At 44.0% G+C, this 21,382-nt stretch overlaps 2 protein-coding genes across 8 annotated transcripts in view; one reads left to right on the top strand and one right to left on the bottom strand.

Moving 5' to 3' along the window:
- The window catches only part of dila (centrosomal protein dilatory), a 35,413-nt gene that overhangs the window by 5,560 nt on the left and 8,471 nt on the right, over nt 1-21,382 (bottom strand). For 3 of the 6 annotated variants that reach the window (XM_076625513.1, XM_076625516.1, XM_076625508.1), the window contains one exon: nt 20,578-20,738. The gene's annotated coding sequence lies outside the window, so the exon portion shown is untranslated. Of the gene's footprint in view, nt 1-20,577; nt 20,739-20,847; nt 21,026-21,095; nt 21,269-21,382 lie in introns of those variants that run through there. The other 3 variants (XM_076625511.1, XM_076625509.1, XM_076625515.1) reach the window with 3 other exon arrangements.
- On the top strand, nt 5-13,400 carry Drep2 (DNA fragmentation factor-related protein 2). 2 transcript variants are annotated; one of them, XM_033340727.2, is made up of 5 exons: nt 5-774; nt 3,222-3,318; nt 4,084-4,257; nt 6,345-6,703; nt 7,003-13,400. In XM_033340727.2, the coding sequence occupies exons 1-5, from the start codon at nt 763-765 to the stop codon at nt 7,897-7,899; spliced, it is 1,539 nt and encodes a 512-aa protein (XP_033196618.1). In that variant the 5' UTR covers nt 5-762; the 3' UTR covers nt 7,900-13,400. The 2 variants fall into 2 exon arrangements, with proteins under 2 accessions (XP_033196618.1, XP_033196617.1); XM_033340726.2 differs by having other exon boundaries at nt 7,000-13,399.

The raw sequence follows: 21,382 nt of genomic DNA, 5'->3' as shown, positions 1-21,382 counted from the left end.
GGAGAGAGAGAGTGAGAGAGAGGAAGAGGGAGAGAAATCGACACTGATAGAAAGAGAGGAAAAGGCACGAGAAGCGCGCCACAGACAGATAGATCGACTGCGAGAAGCGAGAGAAAGAGGAAGAAGTGGAAAAAGAGGAAGAGATAGATAGAGATAGATAGATAGATAGAGAGAGAGGGAGAAAGAGAGAGAGAGAGAGACAGGGAAGGATAAAGACAGACAGACAGACAGATAACGAGAGGGTGGAAGTGAAAGATAGATAGAGAGAGGAAGAGAGAGAGAGTAAGAGCGAAATCAAGAGTGTGAGAGACGGAGAGGGACGAAGAGAGAAAGAGAAACGGTGTCGCATCGCAAGGTGTTTCGGTATACGGTGCACGAGACGGAGAAACGTTCGCGAGAAGATCGCGAGAGGTTCGGATCGAAGGAAAAACAAGCAAGCAGGCAGGCAGAGAGGCGAAAGACCAAGAGGAGAAAGGGCAAGAAACGCGCGGATCCAAGAAAAATCGAGAGAAACGGGCCGAGAAAGGGAAAGAGGGAGAGAGAGAGAAGAGAGAGAGAGAGAGAAGTAGCGGGAGCACGAGAGAGAGAGAGAGAGAGAAAGGGAGAAAGAGAGAGAGAGAGAGAGAGCGCAAGCAAGGGTGGGCGGACAGTAGTGCACGAGAGCATCCCGTCGCCACGATAATGCGACGTGCAGCTTCTTTGCTCGTTCCTTCTGAATAAGTGCTTGCTGGGACGGTCCCTTACCTGCAGGGATATGACGTAATGGCAAGAGAGGTACGCATTTCTATTACATTCTCATATTTTCATTACCGATCGTTTTTGTAGAACCGCGAGCTCGTTGCATCCACCGCCTGTCCTCTCCTTCTCATCTCTTCATCTCTGTAGCCCCAAATTTTTATCCCGAATTTTTCTCCGCGATCCTACAAGACGGTCTCGTTCGTTCTACTTTTTATTATCGTCCTAATGTACGCACCTTCCTCGCGAGTGTACCAACCATGTCGAAATGCTTGTCAACCAGTTACGCATTCGCGTCACGGACTCACGCGTACGCACGCATAGATTATGATAACCGTACAATTTTGGTAAACGAAAATGTCGCATACCTTCCGCTACTGGTGCATTCGTCTAGGTCTAGATTATCTAGTGCTCGTTCACGTTCGTCCGCTTCCTATGTCTTTCGATCGTCGTTCTTATCCGCGAAACACTATCCTGTATTTCTTTCTCTCTCCCTCTCTCTCTCTCCCTCTCTCTCTCTCTCTGTTTCTCTCTTTTTCTTTCTGTCTGTCTCTTCCTCTTTCCCTCCCTCTCTCACTCTCTCTCTCTCTCTCTCTCTCTCTCTGTCAGTCTCTCTCTCTCTCTCTCGCTCTCCCTGTGCCTCTCTCCCTTTCTCTCCCGAGATTCAGACTGATCTGACTGCGTACGCTGGTCAGCGCAGCTGCCCTTTTAGGTTATGCTTTCTTTCCGTCCGCGAAATCCCTTAGGATCGGCGTGGCCTCGATTGCGGTGTGTAACGGTTCGGAGCGTTTAAGCGATTGTTTACCAAGATCGTGCCCCGGAGGAAACTGCATCGAGTGCAATTCTATTGCTGGACGAGAGCAACACGCCGAACGAGGGAGAGTGCGGCTGGCCCTGGTTACCGAGATTCTCTGCGTTTCTTGCACCTCCTAACAGTGTTTTTACCACTGCTTCGTTTCATCCCCTTTGTATTTTCCTTACTTCCCTAGCTTTCGATCTTTCTTTCTTCTGCCTTTCTCTTTCCCCTCTTCCCATTTCTCCCTTTCTTTTCTTCTCTTTTTTCTTCTTTCTGACGGTTTATCCGAGAATGATTGAATCAGGTCAGTGTTTTCGACCATAAGTTGCGCCTGCGTCTGCGCCTTGTTCACTTTGCGCCTCCCTGTTGAAAACTAGGGACAACCCAAACATAATATTCCTCTTTGGCTCGCATTATTCTAATATCGTTTGCGAGTCCCTGTAGCCCGATCCAGAGACCCCTTAACCCCGATAATCGAGTAATCGCTACCCTCTCGCGTTCTCGAACTCTATGCTCTGCGTTCGATCGTGCAGCCACACTCCTAAGGTGTTTAAGAAAAAAAAGTACGTTTGTTTTACTTTGTGATAAGCCATCGAATTCCTAGATGTAGGGCCCGCTTTGTAGGCCAGTGATGTTCCGAAGAATCGCAGGAAAATTTTGGCACGAAGCAAGAATTTTCGCTTCTTTATTTCGTTCCACTTCTAAATTCGCGCTACGATCTGGAAGGATACAAACTGTTATGCCGTTCGTTTTTTCTTGAGACAGTCCGATACCGGCGCGACAAATTTTGCTCCAATTTGCAGGATAACGGACTTGAGCGACTGTTTTTCTTTGGCCCTGTTTTGTTTGTATGTCCACGTTTCTCCTACTTTTGTCCAACAGCGCTGGCTGGTGTCGTTTATCCTCGAGTACACCAGACCGACTAAAATTTCGAAAACTCTTCCCTGTGGGCACTCTCGTAGTGACGCGTTGTGTACGCGTTCTAAATAAATTCTCAAGGAGAACGTTAAATTTTTTCCCGTGATTCTCTCGCTCGTCGTTTCTCGCCCAAGAGTGAAAGACGAGAAGAACAGGAACGAAGACGTGAAAAAAAATAAAAAAAAAAAGAAGAAGAAAAAATATGTAGCGCGAGCTGTTGCAAGGATATATAGATATTCGATAATAATTTCCCAGGCGAGGCGCGCGAAAGGCTTTGTTTATAGTCTGTTCTACTTAGTTACCGCATATAAAACACGTAGGGTAAATTACTTTCCCGTTGACCCGGTGCCTGACACTCCACTTAACATCTAGGCGATAAGCATTTTCCACGGCGGCTCGCACGCGGTTTTACAGTTTCTTTACACGCAATTACATCTCGTTTAAAGCGATTCCCTCTCATTGATAGACCTACTATTTTCCAATACGTGCAGGACTCAACTAGCCTGCTTCTCTCTCTCCGGCCTGTTTTCGATACTAACTCAACGAATTGCTCGGGCATTGACCGACACTGGAACGCGCCAATTATCCAAACTGACTTTCTTCTGTGGGCCTCCTTTTACCAAACTCTATCCTTAGCGCCCGTCTGCGAATCCTTTGTCGTGTCCTTTACCTTTACCTTGTCTTCTCGATCGCGTTTGTAAAATGAAACTGGTAGGTTTCTCGCGCAATCGCGTGACTTGAACGCAAACTGCATCGGTTAATTTCTGTGCAGGAGTTACGGAGCAAGAGACCTTTTAAGATATGGGACAGCTGGCGTAACGTAAGAAAGGGACTGTGTGTTAGCAATTTCGAGGAACTGATACACCAGGGTAAGAAGCGAGCGTGCCCTCTGAAACCGCTAGCGAAAGTAACGACTCGCTGGTGCTCGCTGTGGAAAGTATACATAATGTATCTCGACGATTCTACCTTTGCTCCGAACCGGAGCCGCCTTTGCTTCGATGCTCGATTTCTCGCGATAAGCGCTGCTCTGATACACGACAATTTATATACATAACGTGATTTCTTTCTTTTCACGACACACAAGATATTGGATTACTGGTCGCAAGGTATCGCTTTTTTTATGCAGAACATTTATTCGAATCGAAGCGAATCGAATCGAATCGAATCGAATCGAATCGTCGCCGCCCGTTGTCGGACAAAGAGAGAGAGAGAGAGAGGGAGAGAGAGAGAGAGAGAGAGAGGGAGAGTGAGAGAGGGAGAGAGAGAGAGAGAAAAGAAAAGATAAGATAACGGATAACACGATCACGAAGCGTTTCGTACGAGATCTCGAAGAAAGAACCGTAGGCGAGGAAGATTGTGAATATTCTTTTCACCGAGAGAGGCATCTACCATCGAATCGAATCGAATCGTATGGAATTAACCGGCAGATTCGATTCGAACATCGTGAGACACTCCTCTCTCGAACAGCGGATAAACATTACTTTGTTCGTTCGTTATTTCGCCTCGGTCTACCCTTCTTTCTGTTCATTCCTTCCTAGTTCGTAGTTCGAATCGACGCTACAACGTAACGCTGTCGATCGATCATGTTCCAGGCCGACTAATCGCTGTTTCATTCTTTCTCTCTTCTCTTTCAGGTAAGGAGAAATTGGGCGTGCCTCAGAACGAGAATGTCTCCGTAGTTCTGGAATCGGACGGAACGCAGGTCGAGGACGGCGAATATTTTAAAACCCTAGCGAATAATACGATCCTGTTGTTGTTACGGCATGGTGAACGCTGGTGTCCAACTGGGGTCGACATCATACGCGCCGGTACCTATTCGAAGAATAACCATTATCTGCCGTGCATAAGTATCAAGGATACCTGCTGGTCGAAACATTGATATTTTTATCGTATTTTCAACCATATGGTAGAAGAATGCGCTTCTCTATCTATTAATTCTTCTCACTTCTTCCTATAACTGCGATCCTAAGTGAAACTTCCGTTAAATCGAAACTGAAACATGCGATACATTCCGCATTCATCGCTGATAAATAGCTGACGCTTGATCAAATCCATAGAAGCTTATAAAATGTAGTTGGAAACACATATTCTGCTTGTCTTAAAATTTCAACGTAGATGCGATTAAAGCCGCTTAACTCGGGTGTTCCCCGTAGATGCAATTTTCATCCACTCTCGATTATTGCTTCTTTATATATACCAGTTGTTACTAATTACTAAATACCAACTACTGCTTTCATCAATTTCTGTTAACCGTATATGGTTGCCGCGGACAAGACGATAGGCGAAAATTCGTTTTGCGATATATCGAAAGTCGTTCAAAATACCTATGCACGGTAGCGTTGTCTTGACGGAAAAGAGAGGGAGAACCGAGGAAACGCGTGCTGATAGGATTAACCTATAAATTAGAGCATAGACCGTGAATAGCCGTAAGAGTACAAAATGGAAGGATTCCGTGAAAAGTAGACAAACAGGATGATCGAAGCGACTCGTCGAAAGCCAAGAGAAGACACGCCGTATTAATAAGATATTCCATTATCTACGCTGCATTCTCTCTCCTCTTACTTGCTCGCATTGAACGCGATCAGCCTTTACCACCGTTTTTATCTCTCTTCTCACGCGGTCGGTAAACAGGTTGCAAATAACGAATATAATAACGATATAATAGACCCGAATTGGTTTTACAGAGAAGCAGAAAAAGAGCGGCGGGAGGGGGGGGGAGAGAGAGAGAGAGAGAGAAGTATAGCTTGTCCCGATCGCAAAGTGACGTGTCTTCTTCCAACAAATTGATCGTCGATCGATCGTAGGGTAAAGATCTAAGCCGCGCTTTGCATCAGGCAGCTATAGTTGAAATCGCCAGATCGTCCAACCAAAAATAGACGAATGAGCTACTTGTGATTGAACGGCCACATGTAGATTCAAAGTCGTATCAACGTGGTTGACACGGTGTTTGCACGGTGGAATTTGAATAGAAATGATATTGCTTAATGCAAACGATGTTTAAGCACAATGTCGATCAAGTTGAAGGTTGTAGTCGTGAGAAGAAGAAATATTCGTCCATTTTTTACGCGGTTGCGACCTGATCGCTTCGAGCGTAGCTGCTTAATGTATGCAACCGACAGCTTAAATCTCGTTTACATCAGGTAAAGTTTTGTCCACCGACTAGATCCGCTCTGAATTGTTTGTAAATTCGCCGCGTAAACACATTGACAACCAAGTTGAAGCAACTTGCGGTCGTTCGTCTGGAAGAAGCCCATTCGTCGTTCATATTTTTGGTCGAATGATCTGGTAGTTACTTGATGTACACGTGGCTCGAAGCTTCGCCAAATTCGAAGAATCTAAGGTCGTCGGATGAAAAGTTGCCTGATGCAGTTAAGAGGTTTTAAAAAACGAAACATTTGTAAAGCCATGTAACGTAATGACGGTGGCAACGTCAGCGTCGACGACAGCGTCGACGTCAGCGTTGTATGTCGCGGTCGGATCACAGGAAAGTGAGTTTCGCAATTATAATAGCGGGGCCAAGCAGGAGGACGAGCAGGAGCGAGCCCTCCGTGAATAAAAGACGGAGTATCGATTCATAAGTACAATAAGACAAAAGTACAGATTCGTTGAAGAGGGCGATCAGATAACGATTTGTTCGGTGAACAACGTGGATGGTGTACACGGCACGGCGCCCACGCTGGCTACCGCGTATCCGGTAACGAGCCGGAAAAAGATCGATACGCGTTCATCGTAATGTACTTAGGCGAGGCAAGACATACATGACATGTACCTTGTTGCGTATCGCTGGTTGGCTGTATCGGTATATACATATGTAGCCAACGGTGGAAATAGGATAGGTAGAGCGCCGCGTACGAGTCTAACACGCTCTCACGTCCCGCGTGTCTATTGATTTCAGCGATTTCGGCAATTCCGAAAATAGTCTGCGAAACGATCCACGCCCTGGAGCTACACGATGAGACGCCGTCGTGGAAGATCATGGACAATAAGGGACGAGTCACGGTGGTGCTGCACTGGGATCAGCGTTCATCGACGTCGTCGCAGGCGCAACAACAGCAGAAAGGTCAAGATGTGCAGGCCTCCAAGTATTCGCCGACTAAGAAAACCGACCTGAGCGGTAGTCAACGGCCGCCCTTGGTCATCCAGACCAGCCTGGACAAGCTCAACTATGCAGGGAAGCTGGGTCACCTGACGGCAGAAGTTGGTCCTAGCCGCTACACCAGCCCCCATATCACTGTGATAAATCATGACGACATGGTACGAGATCGTGACTATTTTTTTTATCTCGAGCTCTCTTTGCACTCTGTAGAACCGATTCACGCGAGGTTTCCGGGTAACGAGTCGATTTCGATGGCGCAGGAGACACCGAGCGCCAATGTCACGTTCCATGGAGATCCAGGACGCTGTTAAGCTGCACGATTCGAGCCCGGAAGCCTCGAACGCGTCGAGTCGCGGTCGCGTCTACCGACGTCGATACACACACAGTAGTAGCCTCGAGAAATCCTCGAATCTTCGATCTATTCAAACGATTAAAACCGCCGTGGTAACGACAGCAGCAGCAGCAGCAGCCGCAGCTGCAGCCGCAGCCTCAGCCGCAGCCTCACGGGATCCCAGGCCGTCTGGTGAAGCAGGGTACCAACTCGTTCGACAGCACTACCATCCATATCCACACGCCGGAATGCTCGAACCATATTCATCAGCCGGTAGCGAGGAACGGGAGCCCTGTCAACGGAGCGGACGGCGGTGCCAGCGGAGAATGCGACTTCCATTGCTGTGCCCTGCACGAGGAGGGCCGTAGAATCGCGGTGCACAAGTCGGTGGCTACATCGCCGATTCAGGATGCCCAGCATCAGCAGTATCAGCAACAGCATCATCATCCGCATCCGCAGCAGCAGCAACAACAAACGCAGACTCAAACGCCCTCGCCTCAGCCACCTTCTTCTCTGTCGGACGGGACAAGACGAGCGGGCCTGAGCAAAGGTCACGTGAGATTCTGCGACACCGCGGACGAGGAGTCGAGCTCCCGACTTGCCGGCAACTCGGCTGCCAGCTTTCATCTTCATCATCATCACAATCATCATCAGGAGCACGACAGCTCCGAATCCGAGACCGAGAACACGATCATGGAGGACGAGATCGTGACCTCGGAGAAATTTTTACTGCTCATCGATCAGCTCACCGTAGACCAGAAGCACTTAAGCATCAAGGACATCGGTATCATTCTCGAACGGCTCAGCTCGAAGATCCTCGATGTCGAGCGGCTCGACCGCGAGAGCGAGAGCGAGGAGTGTTACAACTGGACGATTAAGGCTATTATTAGGGGAGACGTGTTGCGGGAGCTCGGAGTTATTTACAATGGAAATTATTACGCGATCTCGGAGCATCCTGGATATAAGGAGGAATCCGAGGAGAATAACGAGGATAACGAGGAGGAGGAAGAGGATAGACTTTAATATGATGCTGTTTTACTAGATAGATAGATAGATAGATAGATAGATAGATAGGTAGGTAGATAAATAGATAGATAGATAGGTAGGTAGATAGATAGATAGATAGATAGATAGATAGATAGATAGATAGATAGATAGATAGATTATACACCTATTAATGGTTATTATTAATATAGTACGTATCGAGCTGCAGGGAGGGGGAAACGTTTAAAAGGGCGAAGAACGCGAATGAAAAACACGGGAAATAGAGAAAGGTTCAATCGGCGGAGGGTCGAACGCACGAACATTCTCAGATTTTTTGATAGAAAATCGGGGGTGGGTGGGAAGGCCGGGGATGACGGTAAACGAGCGGCAAAACGTGATTTTTTTCAAAATGTTTTCATAATAAAACGAAGGTCGCGTTATAATAAAAAAAAAAAAAAAAAATCGTACGATACCTTGTAAACTTAGTTCTAAAAACGGTTGTTGAAATATGTACTTATTAAATAGTATATATACTTGTAGGAAACATTTTTGGGATTACGGACGTTGATTCCGTAACCGTCCACAACACTGCCCTATCTAAAAAATAAAAAAAAGCAAAAAAAATTGAGAGCTAGAGAAAGGAAAGGAGGGAAATAAGAGGGGAACGAAACAAGATAGAGGCTCGATCTGTTTGTGGCTGTCTGTCGAACTGTTCTGCGTTGTTTTTCGTCCCGCTCGATCTACGACGACGAACCGACGGAAACTAGAATCGAACTCTCGATTGAACGTCGCGAAACACAAATACGTAGAGAGCAAAGGAGAGGCACAGAGATAGACAGATAGATAGATAGATATAGATGAGAGAGACAGAGAGTAGAACGACTACACACGATGATCACGAACGGCCAAAAATTCGTTTCTGATCTATCGTGGAAAATGCGCCGTGTTATTGAAAAGAAGAATGTAGATGCAGCAGAAAAAGGCACAAGAAAGAGAGAGAAAGATCGAAAAGAAAGAGGATATGTACACCTCGATTTATTCGTTGTTTGTCGCCGACGTAAATTCTCCTAAGATTCACGGGCAAAATCGTGCTTCGCGTAGCAAGAGTCCCTTGCAGTCGGAATCGGACATTCCACTTTGTCAAAGGATTCTCGTACCCCTTCGATCGTCAGAGCGCGAGCCGTTTCAATCGAAAGTCACGCTACAGATAGCCTCGAGAGTTTCGTTCGAAGCAGGTCGTTTGAAATGAAAATTTTGTTCCTTGTCAGTTTGTAAGAAACGAATTAAATCAACTGCCCGGCTCTCGCTATGTATAACACACGGTGCACGTACTACCACATGCGACGCGTTGTTTCATTCACGTACGTTACACACCATACATTATACATGCACATACACATAGAGACATATGAAGTACAGTCGTCTAACACACAGGGAAACACAGAGGACACAACACGCGATGCGGTATATAGGGAATATGGAAGACCTCATTCAGGATTTACGTTAGCGATTACGCTACGATAAGTGATACCGATACATAAGAGAATTAGTCACGCCACGGACAAGTTTATCCGGCGTACTCCGTGAAACTTTGCAATTTTAATATATTTCTATTGTAAGTATACTTGACACTGCGAACGAGAACACGACGAAAAATATTCGATAACATATGTAGCGAAGGCGTCGTGCAAAGAAATCACACTTTATGTATAAAGTGTGTGTGTGTGTGTGTGTGTGTGTGTGTGTGTGTGTGTGTACATATATACATACATACATACGTACATACATACATACATACATACATACATACATACATACATACATACATCATACATACATACATACATACATACATACATACATACATACATACATACATACATACATGCATACATACATACATACATATACATATGAATATATACCTAAATTACTGCTCCGTAAAGAGAGCTTGGTGCTCGGGATAAGAACCAACGGGGTAAAACGGCACGTGTGTGTACGTTGCATAGAATGAACAACGTTCGGTTCAGTTCGTTTGGTTTTCCGGGTGAGAGCCGTTTCCTTGTGGCATGGTCTTCGCGTACCTCGTTCCGTCCTCGATTTTCTCGCGCGTTACGTTTCTCGTATCGACTAGGGGGCTGGATGCGAGGGGAACTCGACCGAACGAGGAAGACGAAGCGTGAAGGTACGAAAGGCAACGAGGATGAACGAAACAGCGAGAGAGAACAAGTTCGAATGCGCGCCTGTGCGAATCTTCCGTTATGCGAGAACGAGTGCGTGTCTGAAAGAACGGAACGAGAAGATCAAGAAGAGAGAGAGAGAGAGAGAGAGAGGGAGAGAGAGAGAGAGAGACAGACTGACAGACAGACAGACAGAGTGAGAGAGTGAGAGAGTGAGAGGGGAAAAGTGCGAGAAAGGGTGTAGAAAAAAAGGGAAAGATGAAGAGAGAGTAAAACGAAGCGCGTCTTTTGTTGTGCGAAATGTCACTTCTCTTCTCGTGCCGACGAATGCTCTTTTTTTTTCGACCGATTCAGTGGAACAGAGTGTGTTACATGTGCTTTTATGAATTTAACGCTACACGACTTGTACATCTCCCGAGGGATGTTTCTACCGTTCAGAACCCGTTTGCAGGTTTTTTCGTATCGTAGTGCCACTTTAAATATTAATAAATAAATGAATTATTAAAACTGAATAAACAAACGGATAAATAAATGAATGAATAAAACAATGAGAATAATAATAATAATAATAATAACAATAATAATAATAATAATAATAATAATAATAATAATAATAATAATAATAATAATAAAAAGGAATAAAAGGATTGTTATAAGTTGTAACTGTTGTTTTTGGTATAATGCAGGTACTATATACCCATTGAAAACGAACATGGGGCCTCCGTCATTCATTTACGCAGCCTTCATCCTTAAATCCTTCGCGCGCTACGAGGCACACACGCGCCTTCTTTATCGGATTTCGCCCAGGATGGCATACACGTTTTGCGATTTTTTCCCGTGCTAGACGATTCGCCCCGAAGCGATTCCTGCCTTTTCTTTTTTTTTTTCTTTTTTCTTCTTTTTATTCGGCATTCTTCGTTTCGAGACAAGGGATCGAAGAAGATCGATCGTGAAACGGGAAGATAAGCGAGGCAGGCGGGGCACGCGGTATCGAAGGGGTGAGGAGAAAGAGGACATCGAGACGGAGAATATAAGTAACCTCGCATTATGATTACCTCTGTATATCTGCATAGCCGAATTACGGGAAAAGGCTAGCGAGGGATAGAGAAAAAAGGAGAGTGAGTGAGTGAGTGAGTGAGTGAGAGACAGACAGAGACAGAGAGAGTGCGTGCGCGCGGCCGCGCCCGCGCGTGTGTGCGTGTGTGTGTGCGGCAAAGCGAGAGAAAACCATCGAATCGATGTATGTACGTTTTCATCGCTTGTCATCTCTTGCCGCGTAGCGTGTTTAAATTAAATCCTAACGATTGATACACCGATTGATCGAGATAAGGTTTACGCGAGGACAGGAGTGCGAATAAAAAAGGCAAGGAAAAAAGGAAAAGATAGAAAATAAAACGAAAAACGTAAAGAAGAGAAAAAGAAAGGAGCGTTGGAGAAAAAGATTGAGAACGAGTCTTCCCTCGTATGAGATGAGGCGCCGCGTGTGCGTGCATTCGCGTGTATTGGCACGCGTGCACGTAAGTTAGACGAGAGCTATAAGGAGAAATAATCACGATTTACAATCCTACTATGCACTGTCAAAATGAAACATAAATTAAAGTAGCGCGAGTTAAGGTTTTTTAAGCGTTAAAAACGATGTACTGACTTTTTTAATGACGTTTTATCGCGTTACAGAGTACTAGACACACACACACACACACACACACACACACACACACACACACACACACACGTATATGTACAGATGTATATATACATATATACGTACGTACATACATAGATACATACATATGATACATGCATACATACGGAAGGGATATAAACAAGTACATATATGTATAAATACGAATAAAAATAAATAAATGAATAAATAAACGAATAAATAAATGAATATACACACACAAATACGTACACATGCATACATACTAGTATACAAGTGTCTGCGAGCGAGTGTCTGATGAACGATGCGCAAATAAACGAGAATGTAAATAATAAAGAACCATATACACATATACGATATATCGTTGACAAAGAACCTATAACGTATGTGGAACCGCTCGTACAGTGGCTTGCAGGAGTATTTATATTTAAGAAGGTAAGAGTATTATGTAAAACACTTGGATATTTCATTAGCGTTATAATGGAACGCAACTGCCACAGTTATATTGACAAAATATCGGTTCAATCTGAAAATATACATACGTGCATATATAGAAACTGCAACATGTTTAGCGCAAACCTGTATTTAGCAAAAAACGAATATACATAGTGTAAATGGTCATCTTAAATAGTAAATATGGTCCGACTGAGTACCGAGACTCATACTCAACGCAGTAGATGATTTAAGCCTGCTTAAATAGTTTTACGATCTCTGCAAAATGTATACTTTGTACTGTACTTTCGTGAGCCACTGAACGAACTCGTTCGAGAGGATGTTTCACGTCGTAGATACAAATCCTTCGGTAGATTCGATGGTCTACGGTCAATTTAAATGGAATAACCGTTTAAGTAAACGAAAGACGGCAATTTGGCGAAGAGCGTTCGAGCTAGGGAATAAGATTCGCTTCGCTCGGCGCCGCTTCGAGAGTACCATTTTACAAACATTTGACTCGCAGGATCTTATGGTGAGAAATCATTCGCACCCTTTTTCCCAGCGATCACGACGTTCTAAGCGATTCATCGCAGCTGACTCGGGTCGAGAGGTTAGTGAGAAAGTACGAAATTCGTGGCACTCAACTTGAAGCACCTAAAATACTAATAAGACATCGTTCGATGAATCCAAAGATGTAAAAGTACAGCCATTTATGGCAAATCTGATGAGAAAGGTGTAAAAAGAATGTGGATAAAGTTGACGGAGCTCGACAACTTTCCGACTTTGAATGAAATGCAAAAATTGAAACTCTACTTCGTAAAGGAACATCGGTATTTATATTTATTGTTAATTAAACTTCGAATTGTTAATTAATATTTATCAATTAAACGACAAGTTAATGCAATGCATTACGATGCAAATATTCCATGAAATATGTTTCTAATTATACTACGACCAATTATAACTGACTGCTAAAACCAGATGGGATGTAATATTCCATCGCATTGCATCGCATCGTCAACTTGGTCTAGAATTTTTACAACTTACCCATCACATTTTCCATGAATGATTGCACTTTTATACCTTGGGAACACCTACAGAATGATGCCTCGTTGGAATTTTAGGTGCCTGAAGGGGACACAAGTTTGGCTCTTTTTCATCATTCTCCGTTTCATGTTCGCGGAATACAACGACGACGAATAACGAGTCACGCTGGCGCCGTTGATCCCGAACGGTACTCGACGTAAGATAGAAAAGCTACGGGATAAGCCCGCGTTCGATCGCGAGGACTTTGCTATTTCTATTTATCGATTCAGCGTCGAGGAAGAAACGTTTCGTTCACCCGTTTACGAATAAAGATATCGGACGGCCGGTCTTCTATTTTCTTTGATCGTAAATTATATACATCGCGCGATCGAAACGCGCGGCAGTATATCTCGTCGTTGGATCCCCGGTACGATTGAAATGTGTTTTCATTAAACTGAAAGCCGCGAGTCGGATAGGAACAACGAGTCTTTGGTATCCGTGTGCTGCTGGAACATTGATATTCGGTTTGCATCGCCCGTTCTTATCTTTACGGGGGAAAATTCTACTCGGCTTTTAATCGCGTTGGACGAAGAAATGATCGAGATGGCCCATCTTCAAGAGCACACGGCGCGATGTTAGCAGCGGTGCTGGTCTGGCTACGACGCAAAGTTATCAGTAAAAAGCACGCGTACTTATCTGCCTGTCCTTAGTCTCGGCGAATAACTAAGCCGCGAAAAGAGACATTCTTATTTGGTTCTCTTAGCGGCCGAATAAATACCGAAGGCAGAAGGTGTAATCTCGCAACAGGCGACCAAGATATTGATCCACGATGTTACACGGCGACGTGATTCCTTTCTCTTCGAACACGTCATTTTCTTCGTGTCAACGGATTACGTCGGACGCTGTGTTTATCTCCAGCCAATTCGATTCGTGGAGGAAGATACAAGCACGCGTGTAAAGGCCCTCGGCTCGTCGAGCATCTGTTCCCTCGATGCTCGCAACTTTACTAATTTATTAGGGACGAAGAGGGAGAAGGGTGGAATAGGACGGTGAAGGGGAAGGGACGAAGATAGAAACGATAGATGAAGAGAGGCGTAGAGAGAGGGGGGGCGTGATAGGGAGTGAGAAGGAGGAAGAAGGACGGGGTGGGAGGGAGGGAGGGAGAGAGAGAGAGAGAGAGAGAGTAGGAGGGAAATGTAGGCAATCGTCGCGTCGATTCGAGATGTATGTAGCTCGGAAACTCTCGAGGCACCGCAATTTTTCTCCGAATAAATAGCTGTCCTCTGACACGGACACGGTATTCCGGGAATGCGGTGTGCGCGCTCGAATCAGCGAAATGTATTTTAATTACGGAGTGATTTGGTGGAGTACGAGCGCAATGCGAGCGCATTCCATGCTTCTGACGTCACCAATGCATACAGCAGCATCGATTATTCGATACATCCTCGTAGGAAAATCTTCGCCTGGGGGTGTTTGCTCGTTACAGAAAATCAATGTACCTATCGAAGATCGTAAAACGTGTCTTGTATTTTTCTTCTCCGAATCGGCAGTGAAACGAATATTTCACGAATCGAGGAGAAAAGAGGAACGACGTGACGTGCGACCCTGGCGTTTCTTTTAATCGACTTCCTGCCGAAAGCTGGTCATCCTCGAAGCACGTTCGTACCAAGCGTTCATCGCTTTCAGTGGTAATTAGAACAACGTTGGAAACTTGGGTCGCAGTTGCCGCGTCTTTCGCTGGCACGAGTTACCCTTCGCCCTCCGCCTTGTGAATAGAAGTAGCACGTCGGTAATCGGAAATTATAAGTCAAGCGTAAAATAGCATTCACACGTCCCCCCGACTGACTGCTAGCTATTACCGCGACGGTAATTATAAGGCGGGAGTCGAGAGGAACGAGACCGATCGAAAGGCTAAGGGTTTCGTTTGATTGGCACTACCGCCGGCGAAAAACCTTTGACCCGACCTATATATCGCGCGCAACTTTCTTCACTTTGATCCCCTCCCATATAGCTGGCCAGAGTTTCTTGCCTTTGCGAGACGGACCTCGATCAGCCAACCTTTTCTTCGGCCTTGGCAGAACCGTACGCTGCCCTTTGCGATCGAATCGAATTTCACCTATTTCGCGAGCTGCAGGATTGAACACGATCGAGCCGCAGTAGTCGTTGACCGAAACTGATCGGTAGCGGTCGGACACGTTACTTGGCCAGCGAATACGTTCGTTTCTCGATCGATCGTTTTTCCTCTGTTTCTCTTATTCGCGTATCTTCATTATGGGATGCTTAAATTATTTGCTTCGCGCCAATACTTTGGGGAATTACGCATTAAAACAAGGAGAAAACGTCGTACGAACAGGTCGATGACTCACCGCATAAATACATATTGTCAGCTGAATTTTAGCGTTTTCGAGAAAAGCATTTTTCAGTTGAAACATTGCGTTTAAGCACATGATCGCATTTAAAAATTTAGTGTTAAAGAAGATGATCCGAATACAGGCTAAAGCCTGTATAAATATAGGCTAGTCGAGCTTTTAAAGGTGAATACTTTTGCTTTTACTTTAACTATAAAACTTGAAATAAATAGTACATAAGATAAAGCAAATATGTTTTGGATATACGTATGTACATTGAGGTAGCCATCCAGTTAGATGCGGGGCCGCGTCTACAGCTTTCCCACCCCTACCCTAGGTATAATACAAATGAAAGTTGAGGCCTTTCTTATATAAACGACCGTGTGTTTTCTTTTTTCTTTTTTTCGTTTGATTTAGCTCAAGGGCCGTACAATCATTGTTAACTTGGCACTTGTTAGATCGCATTTACTCGAATATAAGTGGTTAGAAATAAAATTGCATATGCATTTGCACAGGATTGCAATCCTGATAGTGGTAAGATATGGTTAGGCGAGATTGCATGAGTTACCGAGGGACGCCGAGCCTGTCAGACTCTCTCTCCCCCCAAAAGATCTAACGAAACCTAACTTTCGAACCACCGGACAAATATGCATGTTACTCGGGACCTTCCCGACGAACACCTTTTTACGACATGTCTCAAGGTCGAGTTCATTGGAACTCGGTGGACTTCAACGCACAACTATCGATTTATATTCCATAAAAAGATAGTAAGCGTTGCTTCTAATTATTAATTCATCGTTAATTTCTACAGGTATTTTGGTCAAACTTGCATACGAGCTGTTGCTACAAATCCAGCAAAGTGACCCGGATACTTATTAGTATCCACACGAGCGCTGATATATACTACCTGTACGATCTTCCACTAAATGATTTATCGTCCCTACATCCATTTCACATAACCTTCTATGGTATTGACTTGCTGGCTGTGTCTTCGTTGGAGTTTCATCGTTGCTTATTGACGAATTTGACGATTGACGATTTATATATATATATATATATTTTTCTATTTCACGCCCTGGCTCGCTTTCGATGTGGTTGACTCGTTACTTACAGAAGAACGGTTAAAGCGTATTATCAATTAGCGGTTGCTGCGAAATTCTGTTGGCCCTGAACTCGCCCACGAGAACCTTTCCGTTCTGACCGCATCCCGGGGTCGAGTGTTTTTAGCCATACACGAGAGTTGGCCGCGAAGCCCTGCCAATGGCTTTATCGCGCACACCCTAAACTCATTCCGCCCTTTAGCTAATTGTAAGCTTGGCTGGCACGTGTCAATAAACAGGAATATGTCGTTAGTAAACTATGGATTTCGGTTTCGGTAAACTTTGCCTGAATCTCGTGCAAGTTCGTGTAGAGCAGGTTCGCGGGGGTAGAACCGGGGAGTCCGGCTCGGTGACGCACGGTCAACCTTAATTATGTTGCACGAACGAATCACTATCTAGTCGACTGTCTACGGGAAAAGAAATCGTATTGGGTTAGGCAAAAAGTAGCTACACCCAGTTGATATAGATGATTGGCAACGCTGGGCTTCGATAATTTTAAAATAAAATAATAAAATAAAAGAATCTCTATGGTTTAATACTATGGTATAACACATGGTGTTATACTATGGCATAACTATGGTATGGTACAACTAGACTGTAGATTGGATCTACATGAGGATTTAATTCACGCACTAAATATTCTAGCAATTGCTTCACTTTCATTATTTCTTACGTTTCTTCATATTATACGCATATTATAGGCATATTATACGCATTTTATACGTGTTTGTAATTACAAACACGTATTAAATTTCTCATAATGCACAAGAATCCGCAGCCTAGTTATTAATCTCAATATGTAGCCGTTCGTATGTATCGGTTAGATTAAAATCTTACCATTTTCTCGTTACGGTGTTATCATCGTGCATATAAAAGATATTTTTGCCGTTTGCACCGCATTTTCACCTTTGTATGAGATAAAAGACAAAGTAATTGCACGGAGTCTCAAGTCTTCTCGTTGCGTATCTTCGGATACTAAACTGACACTGAATGCTACAAAAATTTAATCAAACGTGATAAACATTTTATTTAATGTTACACGTTAAAATCTCAGTTGTTAGCATTTAGGCTATACAGGTAAGCCTTTCATAGGTTACAAATAGTCTTTCTTATCCAATTATATAGATATTATTTGCTACATTGGTTACATTGCTACATTAGATATCTACACAGTTGAACGAAAACTTCTCATCTATGATTTCACGTTCCAATCGTCTGTTAAACGTCTCAAAGCATTGGAAAATTTTGTTTATAATTTTAAAACTTGGTTTGCTAAAATGAGAGCAACATTGAAACAGAAAAGTCGTAGGACCGTGGCGAAGTTAAAGGCAGAAAAACAATCTCTTAGGAAAAAATGAAAATAGTTTACTCGGTTCCATCTTTCGTTCGCTGATGCTAGTGCCGCCGCTGCTGCTGATAAATAAATAAACGAAAGGACGCGCTTCTCGTTGCGACAAAGGGAATAGTAGCAATTGTAGCAGATCGGAGGTGTCAATATTTGTCGAAACGCGACAAGTGTTTCTCGCTCGACACCGAAAATTCGATGTACCAATATACAGTATACAGAGGTGCGGTACATACGGTGAACGTAGAACGCGGACTTGGACGCTGAGCAGTTTTAATAATTTACGAGGGAAACTGCCGACGATCTGATAATCCGCCGTCAGTCATTTTCAGAAAACTTAGCCTCCAAGGTGTCCCCTCTATCTACGCTGTCGAGAAAGCCGCCTCGGCTTAGAATGTTGGTTATCTCGGTGAATCGCGCACGTAGACCAGTTTCAAGTAAATTGATTGCAGCCTAAGATTTTACCCAGCGAAACGAGCCTATTATCGTCCACGAGAAAGTGGCTGGATAAGGCTCAACGGCTTCTACTACCCTTTCCGCTTCCGCCAAGTCCGCGCTTACGAATCGAGGCTATACGGAATACGCTCGAACCCTATAAATATTTATTACGTATTACCGCGTTCACGATACCAGCTAATTCGAGTACGAATAAACGGGGTGCCCTCTGGCGATTCCACGTGCCACCGCAGACTTAACAAACGCCGATTCCTACTCGACTCTTGCGCGAACCTCTGAAACAACCGATCCATTTTCAGCATTTCCTTAAAAATATAATTTCGAAGGTGTATTCTTTGTACCAATGATTATTATTGGTACGCAAAACACGTTCCTCTCAGATCTATGTCTTTCAACAGAGCCATGATATCCTCAAATCTGTTTCATCGATTAGCTTCAAATTTTATATACATCTTGGCCCGAACCAAAATCGACTGGGTCTTCCTTTCTTCCAATTTTATAAGCTTCCGGAATTTTAAAAAGACACGAAAAACTCTTTTGGTTTTTTATCGGACCATTGCGCACAATACATTAAATATATATTGTGTTCAGTCTAGAAGCGATCTTCAAATATTGTGTCCGTGTCTGACGAGCAGGAGCCACGAAGAGAGAGAGAGAGAGAGAGAGAGAGAGAGAGAGAGGGAGAACGAAGAAAACAGCGCAAAAGAAAAATTATAATATCAGCGATTTCCGAAATATCCTAGAGTGCTGCAGCACGGTGGCGCGTATCGAGTAGTCGCCCCTAATGCTGACAATGAGTTTTAACTTCAAGGAGGAGGAGAAGAGGGAGGAGAAGAGAATTGGAACAGCGCAACGTAGGTATGCGACGAAGCGTCAAGTTGGGTGAAACGGGCAACGAGTTTGGCGCAGCTGGCTAATAATGCAGTTTATTTTAGCGCGACATATCCCGGTGAGCTATCGATACGCGGAGATCGCGCGGGCACCGTTCTCACTGTTTATTCGGGCGAAAAAAGTTAATCGCCGAAAGTTGCCGCCGGTAGACTTTGCATCGGTGCAGCGCGGGAGAACAAATAAAGGAAATGGTGCGGAACAGATGACAAAGTAGCGTGAAGATTCGGACGAAAGTTCCGTCTTTGCTGACAAGAAACGCGGAAACGGAAGAAGAGGAGGAACTTGCTATGCTACGTACGAAATTACGCGCCTTCCAAGCGACCCGTGCACGAGCTCGACGCGAAACGGACGAACGGGCACGATTTATTCCTTGGCACGTGTCGTTTTCTCGCGCGAAAATAGCCTGGATCGTGTTTTCCATGTGAAACGCTTACGTGCCGCGAGTTCCCTTCTAATATCCAGCAAGCGTTGCCTCTGTGTATTACATTTACCTTGCCACTCGATGTCGATAATTCGATAAGGCGTTTATCAATGATGCGCCAACCGATAGTCGACACTCGAATGTCGTCGCGTCGTCGACGCAACAACTTGAACTTGAAAAACCGATATGCAGTGACGGTCAAAAGTATTCGTACAGTTTAAATATAGAATTATGGATTCTCTTCTTATGAAGAAAAAATTTACATTTTTATGGAGATAGTCAAGAAAATGAAACTTGGATGGAAAATCATTCTACATATTAGATGCTATACGTATTTACGTAGTATTATGTATCAAGTAACGAGTACTATACTGAAATAAACCATTCGGACGTTTCATACATATTTGCATATTACCTGCAATCCGTTTGCACCATCAATTGTTCCATAAACATGAATTTTAATTGGTTAGAAATGATTAATGAGGAATAAGATATATAAATTTTAGAATATGATAGTATAACATGGTCTCCGTATCGTATGTCTCACGGCTGTGTAACATGAAGAGCGTTCGATAGAAATTTTTAAGACGCCAAACACACCGAACATCCGATGCCCTTTAATTCTCACAATCGCGGTAATGCCCTTCGGTAGTTTACAGCTGATACAATCTTCGTTAGTAAAGTAGCTAAAGGTATTGTTCACTGTCCGGATATCGTGCAATTGCTCTTTCTCGATGTACCAGCAACAAGTTTAAGAAGTCATCTATCGTTTCATACGCAACACGTGCAACATTGCACGTAGTATGGTTACTAATAGCAATAAATGCATAAATCGTATGATTAAGACAATCTCCTGACCTTTTCTTACGACGATGTTATGCTGTAACTTTTCTTCGTGCTATTATACCGTGTCCCTCTGTCTATTTGCTTCGTGGATGTCTATTCTCGTTCTATTTCTTTTTCTATCGTACATATCCATCTTGCGCTGCCTTTTATTTCCACTGCCTCTTCTCCGTTCCCTACGTTAAACCGTTATACTTGGTAAATAAACAACTAAATAGACGAATAAACAATACAAAATGTAAGATATTATACAAATAAAATGAATTATATGAAATAAAGTAAAACTTGTTAGAGTATTCCGTTGAATGTAACCAGCAAGTGTCCTTGTATCCAATAAATGATGCCTCTGGTGTGTATACACTCGACGAATGTGTGTGTTACCGACACTTGTGTACGACGTACCTAGGCTCGTTTAGGGTCCAAGTCTACGCTTATCATACGCTTTATCTCTGCGAGATAGGGGCTAGAATCGAGGAAGAAATCGAAGAGAGAAAATCGATAGGAGAGACAAAGAGGGACGAATAAAGCGTTACTTGTTTCGATTGCGAGTTACCACGTTATCCATGGTGTCCGTCGGCTTGTGGGTTACACGTCGAACGATCGGCAGAAGAAATTTTTAAGCATCCGCACTGCGCCAGAATCAGAAGATCGTTGACCGCGAAGATGCAACTAGGCTACTCGCGGTTTGCAAGCTCACTGCTCGCATCGACGCTCCATCTCGTAATTTATAATAACAGACACGTTATCTAACGCGGAACGTTGCAAATATACCGAGCGCTTCTTCCCTGATTTACACATTATTGGTCAACGAGCGAACGAG

This window comes from Bombus vancouverensis, chromosome 16 (genome assembly GCF_051014615.1).
Source record: "Bombus vancouverensis nearcticus chromosome 16, iyBomVanc1_principal, whole genome shotgun sequence".
NCBI classification, from domain to species: Eukaryota; Metazoa; Arthropoda; class Insecta; order Hymenoptera; family Apidae; genus Bombus; species Bombus vancouverensis.
The sequence above is the reverse complement of the archived record's forward strand: the minus strand, read 5'-3'. Positions and strand labels throughout refer to the sequence as shown.